Raw genomic sequence first — 27,854 nt, 5'->3', positions numbered from 1 at the left:
TATATGCACCTTTCCTCCATCAGCAGGTGACAGGTACGTTTGTTGTCACCTTTTTGGATGCGGCATTATCCTGAAGTTCGACACTTAACTTACTTTCATGGAATTCTTAGCTTTCTGGTTTCCTTTTCTTTTTTAAGAGTCACAGAATCACGAGGGAGAAAAAGCAAAAGGCAGAAGACCCTTTCTAGTCCACTTCTGACCGACTAGGTCGACAGCAAATGCAAACTTAATAGAAAATTTAAATTTTAAAATAGAAATGAGCGTTTTAAAATTTAAAGTGAGGAAAGTTTCATTATTGCACTCCTATCTGCCTTCGAAATGGATTTCTACCAAGTCCCTTTTTTATGAGGGGTTGGGGGGAAGAATTGCTGCGAAGCTTGCAGTCAAGCGTGGTGAAACTCAACCATCGGATAGGCGTAGGGAGGATTTGAGGGGAAGAGCATAGCAGCAATCTTGCAAGAAGAACCTGTGAGTCATCGCCCTTCACCTTCTTAGTAAAGAGCAAATATTCTTGCCGCAGTGTTGGCTCGTGTAGATATTTCCCAAGATCTCAAGAGATGCTGAGCCCACAGAGCTCGCCCATCCCTGAAGTTTCCAGGTCCATCCTGTCACACTTCACAGTCTGCCTTAACCTTTGGAGGTTAAGAGACAGAGGGGGACAAATCCTAGCTGGCCTCTTGAGTTCCACCCATTCAGTGCTATTCCTACTTTACCTTCAAAACTAAGCCTGGTTTCTGGCAAAACAACTTCTCTAGACCTGCCATCCAGGGTAACTCCCACCAAACATCAGGGGGACAAGAAGAGCTCAGGGAGTAAATCTTCTCTCCCCACCAAACTAAGCCCATAACTGGGATGGATTTTAGGCTGGTAAGTGTTAAAAACTGGCTTTATTCTTAGCTCAAGTTGCCCACAACATAGAAGAACTGACTGCTTACTTTTGCTGACACAATTGCACTTGTTCCTCAAGGTAATTTTGTGGTTGGGTACCCAGGACAGGTACTGTTGGCCTCTCTTGTTTTGACAGGTGAGGAAGTAGAGATCAGAGGGCTTATATGGTCACATATCCAGTGAGGGACAGAGGTGGCCCTGGAATCCAGTTTCTGACCCTTAGTCCAAGGGATCTTATTGGAACACCACCTGACTGCACTCCATATGGAGTGTGGGCTTGTGCAGACAGTGAAGAAGCTGGCCTGTCCTTTGTTACTTCCAGGGACTAGGTTAATTACTGGTAGGTAAGAGAAGCTAGGAATAATAATATTCTCCTTCAAAAACTTCTCAAAGATATCTACCTGTTTTAAATAATAAAGAGGTTGGAAATCAGAAACTTAAGGAAAAACTCTCATCAGTACAGAAAAATTACATAATTATAAGGGTGGTCATCTATACTTCTTATCCTTAAAAATACCAAAAAAAGGGATCCCTGGGTGGCGCAGCGGTTTGGCGCCTGCCTTTGGCCCAGGGCGCGATCCTGGAGACCCGGGATCGAATCCCACGTCGGGCTCCCGCTGCATGGAGCCTGCTTCTCCCTCTGCCTGTGTCTCTGCCTCTCTCTCTCTCTGTGACTATCATAAATAAATAAAAAATTAAAAAAAAAAAAAAAGAAAATTAAAAAAAAAAAATACCAAAAAAATAATTTCATTAGTTATGTGGACATTTTGTGGGTAAGAACCGAATCCTACTTAACATACTTTGGGCGCCCAATTATTTATTAGTGCTAATTATATTGTTAATTATAATAAATAGTAGATGGTAGGGAAATTATATGCCATTAAGCTCCTAGCTAGTATGTCTGGGAGATGCATCGTCTTCATTTTTTTGTGATCATTCCTCATGGGAGCTTTTTTAAAATCTGGAAACCTCAAGGATGCCTGGGTGGCTCAGTCACTTAAGCATCCAACCCTTCATTTGGCTCAGGTCCTGAGATCGAGCTCCACACCCGGCTCTGTGCTCAGCAGGGAGTCTGCTTGAAAATCTCTGTCTGCCCCTGCTCATTCTCCCTCTTTCTCTCTCTTTAAATTAAATTAAATTAAATTAAATTAAATTAAATTAAAAATATTTTTAAAATAAGAATAAAAAAATAAAATGAAATCAGGAAACCTCAGTAAAGTAAAAATATTGCTCTCTACTTTAGTCATACCTTGGATGAAGTTGCCAAATTGGCTATTAATAGTTGACTCTGGTATTTTTATTTTGTTTTTAGTATGGTGGTGATAAATAACCAGACGATCAATTAGCTTTCTGCTAATTAGGTATCATGGCCCTCCTCAATCCTATCCTGAAAAAAAACAAAACAAAACAAAACCACCTACCTGAACCAGCCATTGTTTCACCCTGAGGTTATTAAATAAAGAAAGCTTCTAGAGATTTTCATTAGAAAGAATGGTAGGAAATTATTTTATTTAGTTACTGGTATCAGAAAAATGCTTTTCCAGGAGATCATGGAGGTAGCTAAGGTATTTGAGAGCTGGCTTATTCTAATAGACAAAACCGTGATGTCAGAACACTGAATTTTACTCCATGGGGTATTTAAAAAACTGATGCTCCTTGTCACTTTGCAGGGTTCTCTAGCTTTTGTAAATAATGCTGCTGGGGCATGGATGGGGCTAAATGTGTACAGCTGAACTGGGCTGGGTTGGTCGGTCCATGGCCAGGAGGAACCCAAAGTCCCAGTTATGTTCTTTGCTGAGGTGGGCACCACATCCAGTTTGAAGGAGTAAGGGAAGAAGATGGGCTGACCAGAGTGCAGGAGGGAAGCTTAACTCTGGAAGCTTGAGCAGGATGTTCTAGGAGGGCCTGTCTTTAGTCTGCAGCTCCCAGAAATGCTCTTGCCCTGGAACCTGGGAAGTGTCCCTTCGAAATCCTCAGCCTTGTAGGGGCACGTGGAGTGGCAGTGCCAGAGGGTGACTCCCTTTTTGACCATCCGCAGCAGAGGGTCCCCCGTCCAGAGACTTCCAGCCTCTGCAGGTCGTGTTTAATTAGCAGTTATAGCACCAGCTCCTCCCATCCCTGTCCTGTGGGCCACACCTGACAGACAGAGGCAGCCTGGCCTGACTTCCAAAGGCACAAGCTTGCGGGATCCAAGGAGGATGGCATATGGGTCGTGTAGGTCCTGAAAAAACCTGGATCGTCATGTCCTGTCCATCTGAAGTGGACTTGGAACGGGCCTCTGCTCTGTTGTGGGTTCCTGAGCAGCTGTTGAGCAGCTGCCTTGCTGTACCTCAGCGGTGGGTGAGAAGACCCCACTGTCTGTTTATGGCAGAGCAGAAAGGGCCCCGGGATAAAAATGTCTTGAATAAACATCAGATATTGTGAGTATTTTTATTCCCTGTAATGAAGCACATTATTATTAGCCCAGCATTGTGGCTTCCCTGTGGAGAGCGAGTGCACTTGACAATGCCTCCTCACATCAAGCCCCTCCCCCGGTGGAGCCCCCACCAGGTGAGGAGCCGAAGGCCAGCCAGGTGGCTGGGATGCTAGCCACGTGCCTGACCCTGCACTCCCCACCCAGTGGCCTCATAGAATCCAGCCAACTTGATGCCTTTCCCTTTGTTTACAACTGGGGGTGGTGGGTGGGCAGGGAAGAAGCTTATATCATCCAGATTTTGTGTTTATATGGTAATTCTCTTAGTGGAGAGCAGAATGCTAGATAGATCCCATCTATGGATTTCTCTTCAGCATGTAGAAAGAAGGTAATTGGAGGGTAAAGTAGAAAGAAGGGAATCGGACCCTGTTTATTTTTACCAAGAGACAAACGGGGGTCTGGACACATCTTTACACAGCCAGACACACACCTAGTAACTTCTCTGGTCCTTACCATACCCTTTGAAGTGGGAACTGCCACCCCCATCTCACAGATAAGGAAGATGAGTCACAGAGAGGTTAGGCAGCTTTCCAAGGCCCAAGGCAGGATCTGAACACAGGCCATTCAGGCCCCTCTCACCTCCTGAGCACGATTCACACCATCTGAGGGTCACCATATAAGACCATGGGTGTTGCTGGCCTTGCTAAGGGGTAGGAATGATTAAATCCATTCCCCCAGATGAATAAAATGAGGCACTGAGTAGTGAAAGGCTTTGCCCAGACACCTACAGAATTGGGGTCAAAGACCAGGCCCCCTGGTCCCCAGTATAGACTCAGCCTGGTGGATGGGCCTGCCTAGATAATCTTTGGCCAACCAATATCGAAAGATTTCTTAAGAGAATTGAGTAGGGAATATGTTGTTGTTACTTCATTCTTGACAGAAATTAGGGGCTTTGTGCTGTAAAAACAGACACAGCGCAGTGTTACCATTAATGAGTGAGTGGCATTTCTGGTGTTGGTATTAAGTTGGAGCCCTTTGAGTCCTTAATTCTTCAACTGTCAAAGATCGTCTTGCCTTTTGTGTTACAAATCTAATATAGTTTTGTAATATTGCTAATCCGTGAGTAGATATTTCCATCTGAATGCTCAGCTATGGAAACCAGACTTGAGATGATAAGTAATAGTAACCACAAGGAAGGGCACTGGTTAGTGTTCAGGGTAGCAAGTTTGGGCTCTGGGAAAGGACAGAAGTGCCCGGCCTGGAGTAGGAAGTGTTCAGGTCCTGGCGTGGCTGCTCCTTTTCTGCTGTGTGTCTTAGGGAAAGTCCCCTCCTCTCTCTGGGCCGCAGTTTTACCCCAATGTAAAGTAGGGAGGTGGGACAACTGATATTTAACCTCACCCCCAGAGCTGGTGGTCTACTGGTCTAACCTGAGAGTTTTCCTTTCTGCAGGGATGACTCCTGAATCCTCTACGTCATGTGTTGATGCCATTTCTACAAGGCCTGTGAGAACAGGTTCCAATCTGTGTGGTGGATGTAGTGGGTCTTCAGAAGGCCAGCAGAGGAGGGAATTCTCGTAATAAGACTGAAAGGAGAAGTAGGTTTATGAGAGATCTCCCAGGAGGGTTAGCTTTTAATCCCATGATTCTATTCTTTTGGCTGTTTACACATCCCAAAATTGAACATTTGGAAGTTCTGATACATCAGCGATAATGAGCAAGGGAGAAGTTTGTGCCCTCTCTGACCCTAAGCTCTCTTGGGCTGTGAACCATGGGGTGAAGGGTGGTAGAGTGTATCCTATCCTAGGATTCATGTTCTCACCTTTCACTGTAGTAAAATTGTGAAAAAAAAGATGAAGATTTCTCTTCACCCTTAAAAAAAATCTCAATCGTGGCCAAACGTAGAGTCAAACAGGATGAAACGTATTTTTAGGCCTGTCATTTATTTTATCCCACAATCTAGCTGAGTTTTCTTTCCTCATTGCATCCCTAAAAGAGCCCACACAGCCTTCTGTCCAGGCCCTGGCCGTCCACATGTGCCGGTGTTGATTGTCCTGCTGTTCTAGGCGTGCAACGAGTTTACCACCCACGTGATGAACCTCCTGCGGGAGCAGAGCCGGACCAGGCCCATCTCCCCGAAGGAGATCGAGCGGATGGTCAGCATCATTCATCGCAAGTTCAGCTCCATCCAGATGCAGCTCAAGCAGAGCACATGCGAGGCCGTCATGATCCTGCGCTCCCGGTTTCTGGATGCGCGGTGAGTCGCCAACAGGGCCACCTATCCACTGGGGATATCCCGGATCTGGGATTGGGACACATAGCTGGCCCCTCTCTCCAGGCTCCATTTGCACCATGTCCAAAGCCACGCTGAATGGCAGCCTGCTTCTTGGGTCAGGAGAGGGAGGCTGCAGGACGGCATCAGCCATCAGTTTTAGGCAGCTCCAGGAAAATGTGTGATGAGAAGGGACGCCTTCTGTTCCCACTGTTACTCACTCTGCTTGGGAAGCAGGAATGAGTGAGGCAGGTGAGAGCAAAGGTCACACTTCTGTGTTCCTATAGCTCAGTACCTCTTTTAGAGCTACTTATTGTTGCCCTGGGCTTGTAGTGGTCTCACTGGATGCCTCAGGGACACATGTTCTCCAGAACGTTAGTGCAGTTTGAAAAGCTGGGATCTTCTCCACGTTACGTATGGCCAGAGAGTGCATTTTGCTCGGCTTAACAAATCTTTGTAAGTAGGTGTCCACGTGGCATACTCTGAGCTGCATATTAGGAGTACAAGAATGTGGAGGAGGAGGAGCAGGGGCCACATTTTCAATCCAGGCTTCATGTCTTCCATCTGGCATTGCTACTCGTGACCTCACTTGTGAGTTCATAGAATTCAGTCGAAGAAATCCTAGATTGAAAAGTCCTTTTAAACAAAGATAAAAAACTAGAGAACAGAGAACCAGTAATCAGCTCTTGGTCCTTGATTCTCTAGACCACTGGTTTTATGCAAATCCCTCTGGTATCTTTAACTTCTGGTATGCCGGCTGCAAGATGGCAATCATCATATCTTTCATTTACTGGGGAGGAGTGTTTCGATAGTTGATCTTGCAGACATGTTTGCAGAGTGTGGGTGTCCTTCACGATCTGCAGCCCATCTTAGATTAGCCAGCTTCTGTAAGTGCAGGTTTCACTAGTCATTGCTTCAATTCCTAAAAATCACCCTACTCTATGATTTGGGTTATTGGAACTTCAGGTGTGTCAGGACAGTATGCCATTTCATGATCTATGGTTTTGTCCCTTTTCAATGAGACAGAGTCACTGCTCCTTGTAGAATCTTTTCACCCTTGAAGTCATGCATTATTTAGCTCTTACCTGTATTTCTCTCTGTTCACAATGGTGGTTTTTGCGGTCCACAGACCTCTTTAAAACTCCCTGGCATCTCCTAAACTCCCTTTTATTCAGTGTGTTTTGGGTCACATAGAATACAGAATGAGAATGCCAGCTAGCAAAATGTGTCTCTGGGCCACCAGAATTCCACAGGATCAGTCAAGAGAAAGTTAACACAAAGAGAGCTTTTTCCAGCTGGGCATGGTGATGCAGAAGGAGGCAGAGTCGCCCTGAAGCAGGTCCCCTATGCATCTCCCTTGCCTGATGGCCTGCTGCCAGCCCAGCTTCTTTAAAGCAGGCTGGTACTCACAATCCAGAGTGCAAGTGACTGGTGGCCTCTGTCTGGGCTCAGCACCCATGCTGCCACCACCGCCACTCTGCATGTGTTGCTTCCATCCCCATGGAAACCCCCCTAGTTAAAATTCTGGGGTTGGTATTTATGTTGGCAGTTACTGAAAAAGAGGAAAGTTGGGCCCACACTGGATTCCCATGCAGAGAGAACCCGGGGAGGAGGGAGGAGCAGAATCATTGTCTTGTTGGATTTCTTCTCGCTGTAACTGTGCTGTGCACAGCTGAAGGTCAGACCCAAAACTGGGCAAGCTTTGTACGCAGTTCCTGTCACTTCCAACAGCCTTCGCCTGGATGGTTCCAGTTGGCATCAGAAGGACAATCACTTAAGAGAGGGCCTCTTTCCTGCTTTGGTTGCAACCTTTGAATCACTGCCTCTGAGCCATGGTTCCAAACTAAAACAACAAAGCTATTATCATCGTTAGCAGCATTTATTTTGAGGGTCTATCTGGTGTCGGTGAAAGAGTATAACTCCAAAGGCCAGCCCACGGCTGAGCAAATGGTTTTCTCAGCTCAGAAAGAAATATTTACCCAGACCTTGTAATTGAGGTAGTTCCTATCATTGCTTCCAGTGCTATAATTGGAGCTCTTGCTAAGCAAATCTCAGTGAGAAAGACAGAGTCAGTGCTAATATTCACGTGCATCTGACAGGCTGGGCTTCATCAGTGAAAGATTTGGTGGAAGACAAGTAAAATACTTAGTGGCACGATTAGGCTTGGTATTGTCACGGGTATGTGGAATCGAATGATCTGACTTTGTTGCGAAATACTCCTCATCTCAGTTTTCTGGTGCCACCTAACTGATGACCGCAAAGTTAGCAGCTTAAAACAACACAAAGATACTATGGAACAGTTTTCTGTGGTTTAGGAGTCTGGGAACAGATGAACTGGATCCTCTGCCCTTCGTCTCACAAAGCTGTAATCTGGGTGTCAGGAGAGGCCGTGATCTCATTTGAGGCTCAGGGTCCTATTTCACACCCATTCCCACTGTGGGCAGAATTCAGTTCCTTGTGGTTGTGGGACTGAGGTCCCCAGCTCCCGGATGCCACTCTCTCCCTGGCCAGCATACGTCTTGGCTGCTTGCTTTCTTCCTGGAAGCCAGCAAGAGAATCTCACCATTTTAAGGTTTTAACCTAATCTCCTGAGACACAAGGATACAAGATGGATATCCATTCCTGGTCACAGCTCCACCCACACTTGGTGGGAGGGAGGGGATGCCAGGCTGGAGTCTGGGCCTTATAATTTTGCCTTCCCAACTCCTCAGCTGAGCACTTGGTCCAGGTTTGTCCATTCAGGTCATTTCTTTTTTCTTTTCCCTACGTTGACTTAATTGTGCCAGAAATAAATCTATCCATCCATCCATCCATCCATCCATGCATTCATTCTACATTTATTATCTCATGCTATGTACCAAACTTTGTGCTATCAAACTTGTAAGGTTATTGTCAGGACCGTCAACACCGTTTTCTCAGTTGAGAGAGAGAGAGAACTTACAAAACTCTTAATGATTTTCAAGCAATAATTTTAACTTCTGTTCAATCACATTTTGCTGGAGACAACAATAAGAGGATAAATAGCTGGAAGAACACCTCTGCATTTCACCCTGACAGAGGGATTATGTAAAATGAAGTAGTAAAGTAGAAGACAACGAGAGGGCGGGACATCCAGGAAGGTCTGGGCCCTCTCACCTGTATTTAGATTGAGGTATCTCCTTGAGTTTACTCTCTGCCAAACGCTGTAGTAGCCACTGGAAAAAATAAGAGGAAAAAGCCACATATCAATGGGGGTCTTACCTTCAAGGTGTTCATAACTGTGTGGAACAAGCAGACGATTCTTACAAGTGAACATAAAATTGCGTGTTCCATGAAGTACATCTACTAGCTCTGCGGGAGAGGGTAGAGGGTTTGGGATCTCAGAGTCAGCATGGTGTTTGCCAAGCAGAAGGACTCCCATGGGCACGGTGAAACAACGTAACCCAACTTCAATGGGCGATGCTTACCCGGAATGCTTACTATGTGTCAGCACTGGGGTTTCAAAGAGGAATGCCATGTGGCTTCAACCCTTGAGGAATTTGCTGTGTAGCTGGGGAGACATATGGAAACCTGTGGCAAATGCCGTGGGAGAGAAATACACAGGTTGGTGTGAGGAAGCATAGGAGCATAAAAGTCACAAGTGTCTTTGGGGAATGGAGAAGCATATGATGTGGCTAGATGAAATTATGCAGAGCATGTTTAGGGCTGGGGGAAATGAGGCACTAGGGATGGGACAGATCCATTGAACACTCCTAACTGTGCCCGTGAAGATTTCAAATTTGTCCTGAGAAAAGCAGCAGAAACCATTAGAGCTGTTTAAGGAAAGGATACAGTAATTTGTAGCATAAGTTCTCAAACTGCACTGCTTGGATTCCAATTCTGGCAACCTTTGTAACTCAGGCTAAGTGACCTGTCCTCTCTAGGACTCTTGTCTGTAAAATGGGCCTAATCCTATACGCAGGAGTAATTAAGATAATTTGAAGAAAAAAAGACTTTGTATAGTGTCTGGAATATGGTATTCATACAATAATTCATAAAAGAATTACTTAATATATTAACTATCACTATGTTATATATTATTTTATCATATTTATATTTTATTATTATTACTATAAGTATTACTATGATTAGTGACATGATCAGATAGATCCATGGTTTGGGAGAATTATTGTAGTGCTTCTCTTGAAGATGAGCTGAATGGGAGAAGAGATGCAGTAAGAACCCCCGTTAAAGCCTGTGCTCTTCAAACTGGGTGAACACAAAATAAATATGAAGAACCTTCCCCATTTTACTCAAATATCCAGAGCAAGATCATTTTATTTTAAGATAAACATTGGTTCATCACAGAATAAACTAGAGAGGTTTTAAAGACCTTTCATGCTCTTGACGGTATGCAGCAGGGCTGTGAATTCACACCTTCCTTGTATTTCTGGAAAGCGTCGGTCTAGAGTTACACCATCTAGTAAGTGGCTATTTGATTTTAAATTTAAATTAATTCAAACTGAATAAACATGGAAATAAATAAGATTTCAGAATTAACTGCTCGGTTTCACTAGCCACATTTGAGTTGCTCAGTGGTCAAGAGCAGGCTCATGGCCACTGTACTGGGCAACACAGATCTAGAACATTTCCCTCACTGTTGAAAGCGCCACTGCGCAGCACTGGCAAGACCGTCACATGATAGATAGTGGCTTATCTGAACCCATTTCAAAAATAGAGCAGCAATAGGCTAGAATAAAAGAGTTGGATTTGAAAGAATAGAACTGGCAGGACTTGCTTTGGGGCCCATCACCTGATGAAGGTAAGACAGCAGGAGGGGTTGAGAATCGCTTCCAGGTTCTGGCACCTGCTAGGTACTCAAATATTTGAATGAATGAATGAATGAATGAATGAACAAATTAGATACAATGAACTGCATCTATGGGGGTGTGGTAAGGAAGACAATGGAGCTGGTTTGGGTGAAATCCGATGCTAGTTTTGGAGACACAGAGTGTGTTTGAAGCCGGAGGAGTGCAGTAGTAGATGGACAGTGACTCTTAGGAGAGTCACATTTGGTATTTAGCAATGTGTGTCTGTGGCGCTGCACTTCCCACTCTTGAGTCACTCTGATGCAAAAGGTTTCCTTCCTAAAATGCCACATTTTAGGCATTTAGGCAATAGTACATCCAGTACTATTTGATGATCAGCCTCTTACAATAAAAACCTAGATACCCAACTCCCGAGGCTGTTGTTGAGCTCAAAGTCACAAATGTTAACTCACCCAGCGGCTAACACTTCAAGCCAAAACCAGATGTCTAGCTCAAATAACCTTATCGTCAGAAGTACATCATTTTCACTAGGTTTCCTGAAGTTCTGAGAAGTCCTGATCTTGGGATTTCCAAGGCCCTCCGTGGAGACGGCTCTAAGAGAGGTGATAAGGGAGCCCATCAGAGTAGATGAGACCACCTAGGGAAGGTTGCACATGACTATGGGAAGAGATTCGGGAACAGCTGTCTGCACCAGCCCCGCCCCACCAGCTCATTCCAGAGAGGCTTCCTTTGAGCTCAGTTGGAAGACTCCCAAAAAATACAGTGTGATGCTAATGCAGACAGCTGAATGAATGAACCGAGGTTCTCCCAATTAGGGGAGCCCTCAGGGTCCAGTTCCCCAGGCCTAAGACAACTGTTTTCTCTAGGCAGAGAAGAAGCCAAGGGTTATCTAAAGCCTGGCCTGGAGCCCGTGCTCGCCACTTGGCTATCTTCCTCAAATTCCCATCAGGCAAGGACTTTTAATAAATGCCTATTTTTTGAGATGGGCTTTTTTAAAAAATCCATTCTGCCCAATTTCTGATGCTGGGTGACCCAGAAACTCAGCATGATTTGGGAAAGTGACTTGGGCTTGGCATAGTCTGGACAGATGTGGTTAATACCTATGGACAGATGGTGTTCATCCGGTAAAATCAGGCACTTTATTGTGTTAATTAATCCAAGTGGGACCCTGAAAATACAATATTAGCTGAATTTCTTGTCTAGCGAGGCGATCAGTGCTTTCTGGTGGGCTAAATTGGGAAATCCTATGTCCTGGCATAACCAAGGATGTTCTGGAAATCCCTTCCATAAGGAAAAAGCTTTTGATAAAAGCAAGAAAGGCAAAGTGCTAATAGAGCTAATTTAAAGATGGAGTTCCCACCGCCTCAAGGAGGGCCAGACAGCCTCTGCTGCGAGCCTGGTGTCCCCAAACAGTTCCCCCAGCTGCCTACAGGCCTTAGCTGCGAGGCGGCAATAAAGTGATTCTCACTTTAAATTAGTTCAATTAGCACTTTTTTTTTAAAGACAGAAAAATGCTTTTATTCAAAAAGTGGTTCTCTTCCTTTCAGCAACCTGTGTATTAAAAAGATTTCTGTGGGCTTTTGTTTTACCATTTAGCAGCTGTTCTTGCTTAAGAAGTGCCACTTTTCTCTTTCTAAGGGAGGTCAAGCAATCCAGGGGGCTAATTTCCATGCCTTCCACACCCTCTTCCCCAGATGCCTTTAAAAAGTGCTGTGTGCATTTACCTGGGAATGCAATACAGGGGAAATAATAACTTATTTTTAACTTAAGGCAGCAGAGTCTGTGTAATTGCCAGGGGATGATTTGTTTCTAGGAAGACGTGAATTAATATCTTGGTTCTAGGACATGCTGGTCGAATGACCTATGGACTCAGTTCTTCATTGGTAAATGGGAAGAACCATACCTATCTCACTAGTTGTGCAAAATGAGTAACTTGAATTGATTGCTACGAAGGGTGAGATCCAATGCCTGGAGCCTTGAAAGAAAACCCGTCACCTAGCACTTGCCACTATCCTGGGCACTGTGCAGAGCACACTCGCTATTTTCCAGCTGCAGTCACTCTGCAAGGCCAGCGTGACTGTCTTCACTCTCAGCTGAAGGAGAAGCTGAGGCTTGGAGGGCGGGCATCTCACTCCCCCGGCTGGCGTTCAGTTGGTCCAAGATTCAAAACCAAGGTGGTTGGGTTTTGCAACTCTGTGTCCCTCACCACTCCGTACGAGCATCTGTGACTGTTCTTCTGGCCAAGCGCTCCAGTGACGTACAATCAAGTGCTTAACAAATACCCTCAATGATGGTTTTGGCATTCAGCCCCTTGGTGCACATTTCCTTGAATCCACTTTTAAATAAAAAATTTGTCTTTTCCCAGAAGTAGATTCTCATTCCCTTTTTATACATACTCGCTGTGAACTTTTTTGTTGTTGTTCTTTCCTTTCTCTTTACGAAGGCGGAAGAGACGAAATTTCAACAAGCAAGCGACGGAAATCCTGAATGAATATTTCTATTCCCATCTCAGCAACCCTTACCCCAGTGAGGAAGCCAAAGAGGAGTTAGCCAAGAAGTGTGGCATCACAGTGTCCCAGGTAAGGAGCCCTGAAAAGTCTCAGCCTGTCTGTCACGTGACTCTGAGGGAGCCACAAGGCGGGGGCTCGGAGATATTGCCTTACTGGGCTTTCGTAATGGCCTGTAGGCTCCATTTGCTTAAGCCCTAACCTAACACGGCAAGGTAAACACATGAGATGTTTCAACTGGAGAGTTTCCAGTTGGGTACCTGGACAATCTTGAGAGGGACCAACAGACTAGGAGAAGGTCAAGGTTCTTGCAGGCACTTGGAAAGCTCTCCGCATTCTTCATACTGTTTTCTCAAGCACGATCCATTCCTTAGCCCATCTTTTGCCCAACCTAGGAAGTTGTCAGCGAATGGAACTTGTAAATGAAAGGGACTCAAATGTCTTCTCTTGATGTGCTCACTCTGTAACTGATGAAGTGTGTGGATTTTAACATGTCACTATGATTGCAATGGGATGGTTGCACAAAATGTCACTGAGTGCCCCCTTTTCCCAAAAAGCAATAACCCTAACAGGTGCCTGTTGACATGGAAAGACACATGATAACACATTTTTATGGACCTGAAGTCTTCAACGTTAGTATGAAGAAAAAAAAGTAGGCAATGTGTATGTGTATGTGTATTTGTCTACCCAAAAGATCCACCTAAAACTATTATTTCTTCCAAACTTCAAATATCACCACTGGTCTCTAGTTGAGAACAGTAACCATAGTTCTGAAAGCTACCAGAGAAAGTCCCCCTGAATTCTGTCACATGCAGGAGAACCAAATCTACTGGCATTTCCAGAAAGGGAGTTGGGGGAATGAGGGAAAGAAGGCTACTCTAGTGGGAAAGCTTCACTTAACATTTTCCAACCAGAATAGATGCTGCTTTGTATGAAGCGAGCATTTGTACTTCCTTGAGTTGACTCTTGGCTTCTGTTACTCCGTGCTGGGTGCTGATCCCGTCAACCTGTGTTTAACTAAGCTGAATTAGGTCCAGTCAGAATATAGAACTCCACACAGTGTACACACAATGAAGAGATTGCCAGGGCCTCCCCGACAAGCTTTGGGGAATTTGCAGCAGTCTTGGAAACACCAGCTCCTTTCAACTCAGACCACCTCCTTAGGTGCTTTGACCCAGGGGAAGGTTGTTCTAGTCTTAACCCTAGGAAAGCAGAGCATGAGTGGTCAAACTCACCATGACCTGGTTTTGTCTAGGTCTCTAACCATTCTTGTCCAACTTTACATCCCTTGTCCACAAGAAAAGGGAATTAATGCTTTTTGATATCTGCTGCATGTGTGAGGAATGGTTCCAGGCATGGACCATATCCCTAACTGACCATCAGTGAATTTGATATATGGAATCTTCTACTTCTAAAGTAGAATTAAATCACTAGACTCTTTGAAATCTAATTCTGGGATTAGGAATTCTAAATCCCTGTTGAAGGTAGAAGGAACATCTCCCAGGAGCTAGTCCGTATTCTATCTCTTTTATTTTTTTTTTAATTTTTTATTTTTTTTCCTAACATTTTTTTTTTTTTAATTTATGATAGTCACAGAGAGAGAGAGAAAGGCAGAGACACAGGCAGAGGGAGAAGCAGGCTCCATGCACCGGGAGCCTGACGTGGGATTCGATCCTGGGTCTACAGGATCGCGCCGTGGGCCAAAGGCAGGCGCCAAACCGCTGCGCCACCCAGGGATCCCACATTTTTTTTTTTTTTCGTATTCTATCTCAATCAAAGATGGACTCCCGGCCCATTCCAGCAACTTTCACCTCCATTATTATGGAAACTCAAAGTGCACATAATTTGTCCATTAAGGTGAATATTTACATTTATATCACTTTCCCCTTTGCTTCACCCATCCTAAGGCCATGCCATCTTCCTTTCCCATCACATTCCTCCCTCCCAACAACAATGAAGCTGTCTCGCTGTTGCCAAACAAGTCCCAATGGGAGACAGTATGATATGGTGCTATAACAAGAGCATTCATCTTGGAGCATGTTTTTGTCAAGAGTCAACTGTGAGATTTTAGGGAACTCCCTCTTTTTGGGTCTTAATTGCCCCATCTGCCAATCATGGTTTGTTGGACCACATGATTTATTAAATCTCCTTTTAGTTCTCAAATCTAAGGACTGCAGATTTTAGACTTTTTTTAAAAGCCCTTTTGGGGCTGTATCTTTCTTTCTTTCTTTCTTTCTTTCTTTCTTTCTTTCTTTCTTTCTTTCTTTTGTTGTTGTTGTTGTTGTTGTTGTTTTTATCATTTTTTTTGGTTAATAAATACCCCTCCATCTTGGGGCACCTGCGTGGCTCAGTCAGTTAAGCATCTGACTCTTGGTTTTGGCTCAGGTCATGATCTCAGGATCCTGAGATTGAGCCCCACATTGGGCTCTGCACTCAGCAAGGAGTCGGCATGAAAAATTCTCTCCCTTTACCCGTTCCCCAACTCATGTGTGCACTCTCTCTCTCTCTTTCAAAACAAATAAATAAATCTTTAAAGAAATTACCCCTCTCTCTTGAAATTCTCCACCCTTAGCTTCCTTGATACTGTTCTCTGTGGAGTTTCCTTCTTCCTCTTGGGCTACTTTTGCTTGGTCTTCTTAAAGGATCTACTGTCTCTACTTAACCTAGAAATACCATTTGTTTTTTTCTTTAGTCCTCATCTCTTCAAGCCTCTCCCGTAATTCTTACCCAATTTTTTTTAAGCCACAGATTCTTTCGAAATCTACTTACTGTTGATTCCTTCCATGTTCCAGAACAAAAATGTGCTGATACAAAAAGACCATCCTCTCCTCTGATCCCTAGACTGCCCTTCTCTATACTCATGCTGCTTGGAGTGTGGTCTACAGAAGGCAGCATCAGCAACTCCTGGGAGCTGGCTGGAAGTGTAAATTCTTAGGTCTCAGCCCAAGTCCTGAGTCAGAATTAAGGGAGGGAGGATGGGATCTGTTTTAACACGCTCTCTGTGCACACTCAGTCTGGAAAAGTATTGTTCTACACACTTTCTCGGAGAGATCTCTTCTCTGCTTATAGCTGCAAGTATACCTTTATTTGAATATATTCAGATGAGATTCTCCTGGCACAGCAAGCTCGTGTATCTTCCTTCCTGCTGGACTTTGCCATGGCTCTGCCCAGACTCTTGGAATTTAAGATGTTTGGGATGTGATTAAACTCTCCCAAGAGAACCTATTATTTTTTCTGTATTACCTGTCTGTGTCTGTCCTCTATGTGTCTCTAGTGTCTGGCACATAGTAGATGCTCCACAGCTGTGAACGGCAAGTTCATTAACGAAAGCACTGATTGCATACATGGCTCAGGGCATCCGATACTGTAGGAAATGCCTAAACCGACTAAGCACCTTGTTCACCAGTCTGTTCTTCTCATTGAGGAGGGAGTCACTCCCACAACACGTTCCTTCTCCTCTTCTCACGTAGCTTATTTAACTAGACCTCAGGCGTTTCTTTTCTTCCTCAAAAGCCCTCCCAAACTACCTTCATCTTTTCCCTTTTCTTCCAACTCATCAGTTACCTTAGAAAAATCTCATTGCCTCTTTTCCTCTCCCTCATATCAGTAGTGAAAGTTACATCAAGGAAAGCATGAGTTTTGGAATGATATTAGATATACTGTGGTCCTAAAATGGCCCCAGAGTGCCCTTCCTCTCCTAGCATAACTCTCTGTAGGCACTGCAGCATTTACAGTAAATAAAGCAATTTCTCATTGAATTTTTTTTTCCTCTCATTTACTAATACTGCAGTGGTATGGTTTGGTTTTGATAACAAAGGCTTGGCATTTCTCCCGTAGCATAAGCCACACAGGCATAGGAGGGCTTACCTTATAAGATTTTAAAATTTTGCTAATGTATTTACAAGGTAACTGTAGTTTTGCAAAAATTTCCTTTATCTATCACTGTTCGGGTAAATATAAACTATGTGGTACATGTGTTATCAACTTCCTCTTCCCTCACCAAATCCATAGGTTATTTTGTAATTTTATTTAAAAAAAAAACACACAGTATTTTAAAATGTTTGAAATCACATCTGGAATATGGGGTATAAAACGTTCCTCATAAGGCAGGAACTATAAGGGTAAAACCTGAATTTCACTACATCTCCTCTTGTGTCTGGCAGAGGTCTTGGTAAAAAGGGAACGGGGACACAGAAGCAAGCCAGGACAGCTGCTGTGAACCACATGAAGGAAATAAATTAACAAATGAAAGTAAATTAGGTTTATTTTGTGTATTGGCTTTAACATTTAAAGCCTGGAATTCAAAGGAATAATCTGTGGTATGGCTCAGCTTTCCCTTGAGTAGATAACACCAAGCTTTGCACAAAATAACTTGGTGAAATCTATCGGATTGAATTATACTGATCCTAAGGTCTATATAGTACATGCAGTTAAGAATCTAGTCCGTGTTAGCATTACATAAATTCTAAATATTTAAAATTAATCCTTCGGTGCGAACACCTATATGTTGATACAGATTTATATGGATGTTTGAAAACCTGTGCCTCTTGATTGCTCAAAGTCAGTGTTAGCACTGATATGTAACATTTCCCCTGAAATGCTATGTTTATTTTGGTGTCACGTTCTTAAGAGTAAGCAAGTTTAAAATGCTTACCCTAAACTAACTGTCCGAGTCCAAATGAGCAGCTCCTCCGTAGGAACTTTTTGCGGCAGTGGTTTTGCTCTATGGTGCTGTTAAGCAGGAGACTTTCCTTGTATGCAATGGCCCCTCTCGGTGCTCTTCCTTCGGATGTTTTCATTGATGTTTCGAAATCAGAATAGGATTGGGGGGTGGGGTGCAGCCTGCCTGCAACCCTCTCTTGATGCCCCCTTTTCCCCTGAGATGTTTGCGTAGGACGGAATGTTAACTTTCTCCTCTTCTCTTAAACTGCTCTAGGTATCAAACTGGTTTGGAAATAAGCGAATCCGGTACAAGAAGAACATAGGTAAATTTCAAGAGGAAGCCAATATTTATGCTGCCAAAACGGCTGTCACTGCTACCAATGTGTCAGCCCATGGAAGCCAAGCTAACTCACCCTCGACTCCTAACTCAGCTGGTTAGTTTTTTCTTTGATTTGGGGGGATCGTGCTCCATTTTTATACTTGCTTTTCCTACATTGGGGTTTTCTTTCACTCTCTAGGTTTCCAGTTGGTTAACTTACGTATTTGATTGTCCTTTTTGTTGTTGATGCCACTTTGGGTTTTTCCTTTCATTTCCAAGGAGCAGTGTGTTTTACTGTTTATAAGATGGGCTTGCCTGGAGGTTTGCGATAATATGTCCAAGTTGGACAGGCCTAAATTGGTTGGTTTTGATGAGAAGACCTTCACATTATCCTTTCAAAGATGACAATGAGCTAGATCTAATACTTGGACCTAATCCCTTGGGAGCTATAGCATTTAGTCTGGCTCATATAAAGTTTTTATCCTTGTCTACTTTGCTGTTCCCATCACATACTGTTTGGGTGACCTACTAGCATACATTCTCAGCAAGAGTATTCCTCATTATAATGCTCTGGTCTGCAAAGCCAGACTGGGGTTACTGCTGTACATTGTTTATAGTTGTTATTCTTTACTGTTGTGATTTGTTGGTTTCTTTACATAAACTACAAAGAAAACTGCCAGTCATTAATTCAAATTATTCAGATTCCAGTTTTCCGGTTATTAGTCATGTACTACGCCCCTGGTTTTATTTTAGTGAACATGCATTATATCACTAACTTCAGAGTTTATAGGCTAATGTAAGATATTTTGGGGTTTGCCTCATACCACCAGTTGTGAATTTCCACACATGAAAAAAAAACGTAGTCAATGATACATAAAATATAACCTTAGTGTTTATGCTGTGGAAGGCATGTTGGTACTTTTTTGGGTTTTTTTGTAAGAGAAAACCAGAGCTACTTCCTTTTTAAATACTTTTGGTCTCAGATCATGTGATATTTGCCCCCCATTATGAACCAGCTACACTGATTTTGGTGGTGGGTTGTATATCTCAGAAGATTGTCTCCAACTTGAAGGGTCACAAATTCAAATGTGTTTGACCATAATGTGATGAAAAATCTAATTTCTAACATTTCTGGGAAGTGTGTTCGAGCCCAAGACTTGTTTTTTCACTAAAACAAATTCTCTTTCTACCGTATGGTGGGCTGTTCCTGGAGACCTGTAAGGCTCCACACACTAATGTCTTCTGTGAGCATCTAGATGCCCTAAATTGTTATAAGGTTCTCCACTGGGAGAACCATCACTGGGCTATACCATCACAGCCTTCTTTTGTTTAATTGGAATCTTACATGAAGAGTGGCCGGGGCTTTGTAGGCATGGACATGGTAAGACAATGTAGAATGCAGTCTAGTTGTACTTTTCCCAGCACACCAGGTTGGGTAACTCTAAGGAGCATATTTACCTTTCGAGGGTTGTGCGTGTGCATTTCCTTCTCTCCCCATCATGGCATGATTGACAGAGGATCAAGGCTAAGAGATTCACTAACCCAAGAGTTTCCTTCTACCCCATCTGGTCAACTATTAAGCATTTCAGACTTCGGCCAACGCTAGTTGAATCACACTGCTAGGCAGACATGTGCACTTGTCTCTGGAAGAAGTACAGCCCTGTCAACATTAGCAAAAACACACTCACCACTCCTGCAAAGGTTATCATAATGCAAAACAGATATCAAAATGACTTTTTCCTGTCCCTGATAATATCTGCATTGCAGATGGTTGGGCATGATTTATGACTAGTCCCTAGAAGGGCCCTGTGGACTCCCTTCATTACTAAAGCCTAACTTTTTATTCTTTTCTAAAGCACTTAAAAAGAGAAAAGTAAGCATTTTAAACCCCCGCTCTGTGTTTAAGAATTATGTTGGCTCTCTTGGAATGTCAGTCAATGATTACAGTTTTCTAAAGAATTTTTCTGGTAGCTTAAACTTATGTGACTATTCTAAGCACAGAGTAAATTATTATGGAAAATTTGAGCTAAGCCTTCCAGTTGTGCCTGGGTGGTTGGAAATAATATGCAGAGGAACCCCTTTGTAGTGCTTTTTTGTTTCTTGTTTTTTTTTTCTTACAGTAGAGACAAAAGAAAATACTATTGTATATGTGCAATAGCACAGGATTTTTATTCATCAACGTTTTAACAGGAAAAGTTAGACACGGGCTTTTGTGTATTTTCCTTCGCCCTTAACAGAGCCCAGATCATTGCACAGATAAACCAAGAACTTGAAAGTGGTCAGACTTTTCACATAGGGTGCCTATGAAGTTGCATACTAGCTCCTTGATAATTCCGAAGGGTAGGTGATCATTGAAATAGGTACAAGTTTTAAATAAAAGGTTAATAAGTGAAATATATGTGGGCTGAGTTTGAAGTCTAGAGTTCTGGAACCTGGGAGCTTTTATATCCTTAATATTGGAACAGGGTTGTTGTTGTGGTTCCCCACCCCCAGAAGCTTTACTAAATATACATACTCATTTCTACTGCAGAGAGGATACTTTGCAAGTAAATCTTCTTCCCTCTAGAAGTTTTTGTGTGGACCAGCAATACCTCAGTGTCTTTATTTAGGTCACTTATGAATATTCCTGTTCGGTGATACATGGCTGATCTCCTGTGTCCTTAAGCGTAATTCATTAAAATCACTTTGGGCGAGGACCCGTGGGGGGAAGAGCAAGCATGTAGAGATACTTGGCAAGCTTCATATTTGACACCAGCAGAGTTGTGCAGAATGGAGAGAACAAACAGGAAGAATAGAAGGAAGGCAAGAAAATTAAGTTTCCAAGAAAACAAAAAGCAAGAATGGGGACCATTCGAAGCAATAGTTATAACCTTGGATCCATAAGTCTGCACTCACCTAGAGGGACACATTCTCATTTCTATTTTTGATGAGATTATAAAGGCAAGAATGAGATCTCAGAAAAAATGGAGCCCCTTCTGGAAGGTCACCTTATCTTCTGGAGAACATTTAGCATCCGAGATGAAAGAAACTGGCTTATGCATTACAAATGTTTGCCGTGGCATGGCGTCAGCATTGATATTTTATTAGATTCTGTGATTAGCTAAGTAATCCCAGGCTTATTGAGCCTAAGGACTTCCTCCCCCAATTTGAATTCTTTTCCTGGCTCAGTGTGTGTGTCAAGGACACCGGCAGGCTCAGCCATGGAAGTCCTTTCTCTGGCACTATTTAGTTAGTGGCAAGCCCTTGTACGTATTTGTTACACCCCCTAATAGAAGGTTTGGTGTTTTTTCTGGATTGGGGGAAGACGACCATATTAAAACTCCTAGACTCTGGCTTCCTAGGAGAAGTTTGTGTATATAATACCCACAGTTAGAGAGGAGGTAACACATCCGGGGAGGTTGGCTGACAGTAAATCCATGGGAACTCTTAGAATTTTTTTCTTTTTAAACCAAGTGAAAGAATTTATCCCTTTGATGTTTTCTGCTGTGTTCTTTCTTCCCTTAATTTCTAAGTAGAAAATGAAAACACAGCCTGCCGGAATTAGAACTCTAGAACTTTGCCATGTGCACCTTCTCAAAGGCTTTCCCGTTGAACCAGATGGCCTTTGTCTCTTGTGCTTCGTCCTGAGTAGAAAGTAACAATGATTTTTGGAGTTTGGAAGGGGGATAACCATAGAAAATAGAGAAACCAGCCTGAGACACAATGAAGTCACATCTAGCAAAGAGGCTCCATCTTTTGAGCCTCCAAATGGTGTTGAGCGTCCAATCTGACCTACTGCCACCTAATGTCTCTGGAGCCTTGATTTCAAAACTGCAAAATTGGGACCACACTTGTCATATATCTGCTTCATTAAAAGTGCTATGAGGAATAACGAGCCAATGCTTTTAAACACTTCGAGTTCCTCAGTAAGAAAAAGTAAATCCCCTCTTATTGTCCATCACTAGTTCTCCACAGTGTGAACTTGTACCTCAGGGGACATCGGGGCTGTTTGCAGACCTGCGGTTGTCAGAGTTTCAGGAGGCAGGTGCCACTGGCATCGGTGCATGGAGGCCAGGGATGTAGCTGACCATCCTACAGTACAGAAAACATTCCTCCACAACAGGCAGAATTTTAGCCCAGAGCATCAGTTATGCCAATGTAGAAAGCTTGTTCTAAGTTTAGATTTTATCATTAGTACTCTAGGTTTTTTTTTTAATTATGATTAAAAATCATAATAACATCAGTTATGAATCATAATTCATAAGAATTTTTTAAATTATGATTATTCCATTTTTTTCTTGAGCACATTTAAGTCTCCTAGAGACTCTTTAAAGTAGAAATGCAGTCTTTAGGAAATGATCTTAGGAAAATGGATGTTAACACATCTCCACATCTTTATATTTGCCTGAGCCAGTGCATTAGAATCCATAGGTGATCCATTAGTTCTTGTCTGTCCAGTGGAGTGCGGATGTAGCTCTGTACCTGCCCCCGATGTCTGGATGACAGCTTAAACGAGCCACTTGCCTCCCTTCCCACTCAAGCTCAGAACCTTTTAAGGGGCGAGCACATCTTAGAGTGTGCTTCTGGTAGTCGCTGATTACTTTACAGGCGCCTGCAGGTGAGGTTCTTGATGGACCTTCTCAGCAATGCAGATGCTTCTGTATTAGTTCCTTGAGCATCCGCAGCACCTCCCGGGCGGCCTGTTCACTCTTGGGCGAGGAAGTATGTCCTTCTCTGGGAGTGGTCCGTTCTGTGTTGAGGTTTTTTTTTTTTTCTGACATCCAGTGCCAGATGAAGGACATGTCTTCTCTTCCTTATTTCGAGTTTTGTGCAGGGTTCTGTCTGTTTTCTTGCGTTGGTGGCACATGGCCTTTTCTCTCAGAGCCATCCCTGCCTCGAGATACTTATCAGAGAGTCAGAGGCCATGGTTGTGTAGTACATGGCTATACAGGGACAACAAAATGCCAGAACTGCAGAGGCAAGAGCACCCGGACTATTCCTGCAATTACTGCTCTGATTCAAATGCATTTGTACATGAAGGCCATTGATATGCGCATATTTATCTCTCTGTACATTAGGCAGCCAGACATATTTACAATTTATCTATGCACATATATTTCTTAAATCATCTGTGTCAATTGCAGTGTGTATCTTGTAAATGGCACATTCCATACCCTCATGGGTCCACGGATGCCATGTTCCTTGGCACCAGCGCAGCCCTTCTGGGGGTCTCTCCCAATTCCTCAGTCTGTGTGCTGATTTCCAGTAAACCATCAGAGAGGCATAAGGAGTGTGGGTTTATTGCATGACATTTGATTGGGTGAGAAAGAAAGTATCTGGGCATCAAACTGAACACTCTCCGGGGTTGGGGGGGGGGCGGAATTCTGATATTACGTAAACAGTCACAATTTGGGGCCTCAGAGCTGACCGTTCTTGGTTCTGATGCCATCTAAATGTGAGCATGTGTTGCCACAACGATGATAAAATAGCTCTTATTATGGAGGTTACCTCTGATTAAAAGAAAGGCTTGAGAGGGATGTAGGTAGGACACGCAGGCCTGGGAATTATGTCTCTCAACCTGGGAATCCGTGATCTGTGCCATGCGCTGCTTCCCCTGCATGCTGGGGAGATTGGCACCACATTACTGGAAGAAATTTCCAGGGCAAGCTGCCCTGCCTGGGACTTGGGCCTCTTTTGCTCAAGACCCCAGTCATCTACATCCTTGCAGAATAAGCTAAACAGAGAAAGGTGAGCCCAATGAGACGGGACACGTTGCAGAGCTATGGGGACGTCGTAGTTCCCTGAATGGTGCTCAGGTCACCCTTCCCTGCCCCCCAGAGAAAGTATTCCCTTCTTCCCACGGCAAGAGAGAGTGGGGGATCAGTTTATGTAGCACAGGAGCTAGCTGGTTCTTGGGTGTGGATGGACATCCCCCAAACAAAGAAAAATGGAAATGTTTCCTACCTTGAGGGTCTCCCCAAGTGGACCTAAGTGGGTCTTCTAAGTGGGTCTCCCCTTGAAAGTGTGAAGATATACTCAGAGCAGTTCAACATGGAGCAGAATGGCAGGGTTCAGAATTCATTGCTAGTTAAGTGACTCTTCTATGGCACAGAAAAAGCCTTCTCTTGAGCTCCAGGAGACAGCCCTCTAGGAGAGCGCAGGTCCCCGTCTTGGGAGATTCAGAAAGTACCAGAGCTGGGCATCATTGCTGGGCCGTCCCACACGGATGATGGCTGCCAGAATGTTAGGACAAGAGTGCAATTTGAGCAAGACAGTTGGGAATAGAGTGGAACTGACCTGGGTCCCTGAGGTCTCTCCTTTTCTAGGCTAACGTCATGTTTTAACCAAACCTTGCACGTTGAGCTTTCTTTCCTAATGCGCTGAGCTGCACGATGACTTCAGAATAATAGAAAGCTTCACCACGCCCTTGTGTTTAGGCCAAGGGTGGGCTGAGTGTACCACAGTGCCACCCGGGTGCTGCCTGGAGGCTATCTGGGAGAAGACTAATTTTCTGGGAGATGAAAGCCAAGGGTTGACTGCTCTTCCTGAGGCCCATTTTTATGATTGTCCTGAGCGTTATTATTAGGACTTCATATTTCATGCATGCTTCAGAACTCCTGGCCCATTATTCTGTTTCATGTTCCTCCGTGATAGCAGGTGGCAAGGGAAGAAGTGACCATTCTCACATCTCCTGACGGTCCTCGAGGCTCTCTCAGGCTGCTTGCCACCCAGCAAGGAACTTGACCTTCTTTCTAGAAATAGGGAATGTCAATGGACTCCCATCCCAGGCCCAGCCCTACTGTGGGCCATTGCCTTCATGCACTCCCCACCCCCCCACCAGGGCTGCTTACCATGTGAGGGCAGATGGGTTGGTGGGGGCATATTTGGAAACTAGCCGGACAGCGCATGTGCTCCATCATGGTGGCAGAAGTACCATTGGCTAGCCCAGATTCTTCAGCTTGTGGTCCCCTGGCAACCCCTAGAATTTTATGGGCATGAAAGAGAGGTCCTGGAGACCATTTCCAATTCAAATAGACTAAGTTGAGAACAAATGAGAAGAAATACTCCCTTTTTCAGCTTGAAGTTGTTAAGGGGACACAGTCCTATTGGCAACTTGCAGTGACATGTGGCTTCACGTAACATGAACGATATGCACCCTTTATTGCTTGCTCTGTTCTTCATGCTACTAACCAGACTCTGTTGATGTTATTTTTATTTTGGTATTTATTTGGGGGGTTGCTTTGCATGTCATTTCTTCCTCTTGGCTGTTAGTTGCAGGGGTTGAGCCTTTTCCTTTCTGTGATTCAGGTGCCTCACTCTTTCCTTTCCAGGTTCTTCCAGTTCTTTTAACATGTCAAACTCTGGAGATTTGTTCATGGGCGTGCAGTCACTCAATGGGGACTCTTACCAAGGGGCCCAGGTTGGAGCCAACGTGCAGTCACAGGTAGGGACCCAGCCAATGTGCCACCAGGTGAATGCATTGGAGCCCAAGAGCCCTCGGTAGTCTTGGCACTTGCCAGTTCTGTCCAGAGAGAGAGGAAGAGAGAGCGAGGGAGAGGGTGAGAGAGGGTGAGAGACAGAGAGACAGAGAGAGGGAGAGAGAAATGAGAGAGAGAGAGAAAGAGAAATGTAGAAACAAAATCTTGCCGACAACCAAACCAAAACAAAACAAAGACAACCATGGTCGTGGGGAATCTCGTCCACACTTTGTGAATGCATTTGGCTCTGGCTTGTCAGCCACACTGGGAAGGCAGGAGAGCAAGCACGGGGTGAGGGGACCAAGGCCCCTCAGGCACGTGGAACCAGCATATTCTTTCTTGGCTGAAGGGAAAGGGAGGAGAAGTTCAGTCCGTTGTCTCACATTGCAGGCCTCCCTCTTGTTTGTGGGTCTCCCTCACTCAATATTTGCCAAATAAGGAGGTGACTGGTGACTAGGCAAATGCCTTCGTGTCTCCTGTTTTTGTTTCAAGCTTTAAAAACACCCACCCAGCCGGGTTGACCAACCACATCTTCTCAATCATCCTTGAGGTCAGGGGACTCGGGTTTCTGGTCGTGAGTCAGAGCCCACGTTGGGAAGCGAACACCAGGTGGTGTGGCGTAAACCCCCGGTGTCCATTAGCGAACGGCCTGCCTTCACTGCACCTCGGGAGGCCGTCCTCCTGCCTCGGCACAGAGCCTGCCGTGAGAGGGCGGAGTGGACTGCGGGGGGCAGGATGGCTGGGGGAGCCTCTCAGCCACGGTAGCCCGCTCTCCCACCCTACATGTGGCACAGGAGGCGACCAGCTGGCCAGTGATTCCAGAAGCACTGCCTAGGGACGAGTGTGGGGAGCCGTGGTCAGGCCAGCGGAGCGGCCGTACAGCTGGCCCTCACCGGAGTCCCGGAGAGGACGGTGTTAGTCCACACCGCTCTCGGGGAGGTGGCTGCCGAGCCCCCTCTGGGCAGAGCAGGGTAGCAGCGAAGGAGAAGCTATGTCGGGGGACCTGTACGCCAGGGGCACCTCCTTCTCCCTGCCCTCCCTCACCGCCCCCCACCACCCCGCCCCGCCGTCTCCTGCAGCGCTGGGAGTTAGATTCAGTGGTGGGAATCCCAGGTTTCTTTGACCATTTTACCGTCTTGCTGACTGAACTCAGAAAGGAAAACGGATTTGGCAGATAGAGAGAGGCCGCCTCCTCCGAGCGGAGCCCTCCCAGGAAGGATGCCTCCGCGAGGACTGTGGACGCCTGGCCCGCCCGCACTGTAGGCCGCGTTGTGATGCTCTGCCTCCCTTTTCCTGCATCCCCCTGACTAATTTCCTCTCTGTTGTTCATCTGTTTAGGTGGATACCCTTCGCCATGTTATCAGCCAGACAGGAGGATACAGTGACGGACTCGCAGCCAGTCAGATGTACAGTCCGCAGGGCATCAGTGTAAGAAAACAAGGCTCCCCCACCCTTTGTGTTTATTCTATCCTAACCAATTATTTCAAAGCCATAGGGCTCGGAATGCCACTTAGTAGGACCTATCTTAGCTTCACGGTCCCCTAGTTTCTCGTCTCTGTATCGGCCACGCCATCGGCAGCGTCCTCCCCACACGAAAAGTGGCGACCGGGCAGGCTTCATGCAGGCAGCTGGCGTCTAGGGCTGTCACACGCAATCAGTGTCCGCATGGCACCTGCGGCCACTCGCCTTCAGCTGAGAGGAGCCGCTAAACAGGTGACACCTAGCACAACAGTGGTAGGAAATGTCACCACGAGCCGGGGCCCCGGGGACCCGGGGCGGGAAAACCGGTAGCCAAAACCCCTCGCATGCAGGTCTGTGGTCTGCAAAAGAACCTTTGTCCAGTCTGTCTAAGGACGAAAACAAGAAGGAAATGAAACACAGAGGCTGGGGATGTGGGGAGGGGTGGGGAGGGGCGCGGGACCATCTTCTCCTGGTTCTTGGGCGCGCTGGCGGCTTCTGACTAGCATGAAAATTCATAGCGACAAGCTGTGTCGCACAGAGTGAAATCAATCAGACAGACACAAGGAGAACCGAATGTGGATTTGGGACAGCAATCCAACTTGATTTCTCAGATCAATCGTCCGCTATCTCAGCAGCGGTGACAGCATGCTAGGACGAGAGGCAGCCTGGAAAAGGAGGCTGTTGTGTAGATCAGGGGTCATTTCCTGGGCTTTTAGAGGTTGCGGGGGGCTCCCGTAGAACCACGGGCTAAGAACTCGAGAAGAAAACTATGGCTGATTGATGGTGATGATTTTTGTTGTCGTTTATTTCTGTTGTGATGATTCAAATGAATTGGGGATGGACGGAAGGAAAGGTAGGCACGATGCGCTAGCATCATCCGAGTCTCTACTAACTGAGGTACCGTGTCTACAGTGTGGGAGGTGCTGGTCCCCTGGACCCTGCATTGGTCAAATCAGACATGGCTAAGGCAAGACTGGAGGGAATCAACCCAATACCGACCAGTTGGTTGGTTCATCACAAGGAGTGACTGAAAGAATGAACAGTTCTTAGCCCAGGAAAGAGAAAATGTGAGTGGTCTAGAGTAGGTTTGAA

At 45.0% G+C, this 27,854-nt stretch overlaps 1 protein-coding gene across 6 annotated transcripts in view; it reads left to right on the top strand.

Annotated features, from left to right (window-relative positions):
- PBX1 (PBX homeobox 1) overlaps positions 1–27,854 on the top strand; it is a 326,056-nt gene that overhangs the window by 234,724 nt on the left and 63,478 nt on the right. For 4 of the 6 annotated variants that reach the window (XM_072759601.1, XM_025991272.2, XM_072759599.1 and 1 more), the window contains 5 exons: positions 5,364–5,554; positions 12,800–12,935; positions 17,800–17,959; positions 25,155–25,267; positions 26,640–26,729. In XM_072759601.1, coding sequence (XP_072615702.1) covers positions 5,364–5,554; positions 12,800–12,935; positions 17,800–17,959; positions 25,155–25,267; positions 26,640–26,729 — 690 coding nt within the window. The remainder of the gene's footprint in view (positions 1–5,363; positions 5,555–12,799; positions 12,936–17,799; positions 17,960–25,154; positions 25,268–26,639; positions 26,730–27,854) is intronic. The other 2 variants (XM_072759602.1, XM_025991273.2) reach the window with 1 other exon arrangement.

Source organism: Vulpes vulpes, chromosome 5 (assembly GCF_048418805.1).
Source record: "Vulpes vulpes isolate BD-2025 chromosome 5, VulVul3, whole genome shotgun sequence".
NCBI lineage: Eukaryota > Metazoa > Chordata > Mammalia > Carnivora > Canidae > Vulpes > Vulpes vulpes.
The sequence above is the reverse complement of the archived record's forward strand: the minus strand, read 5'-3'. Positions and strand labels throughout refer to the sequence as shown.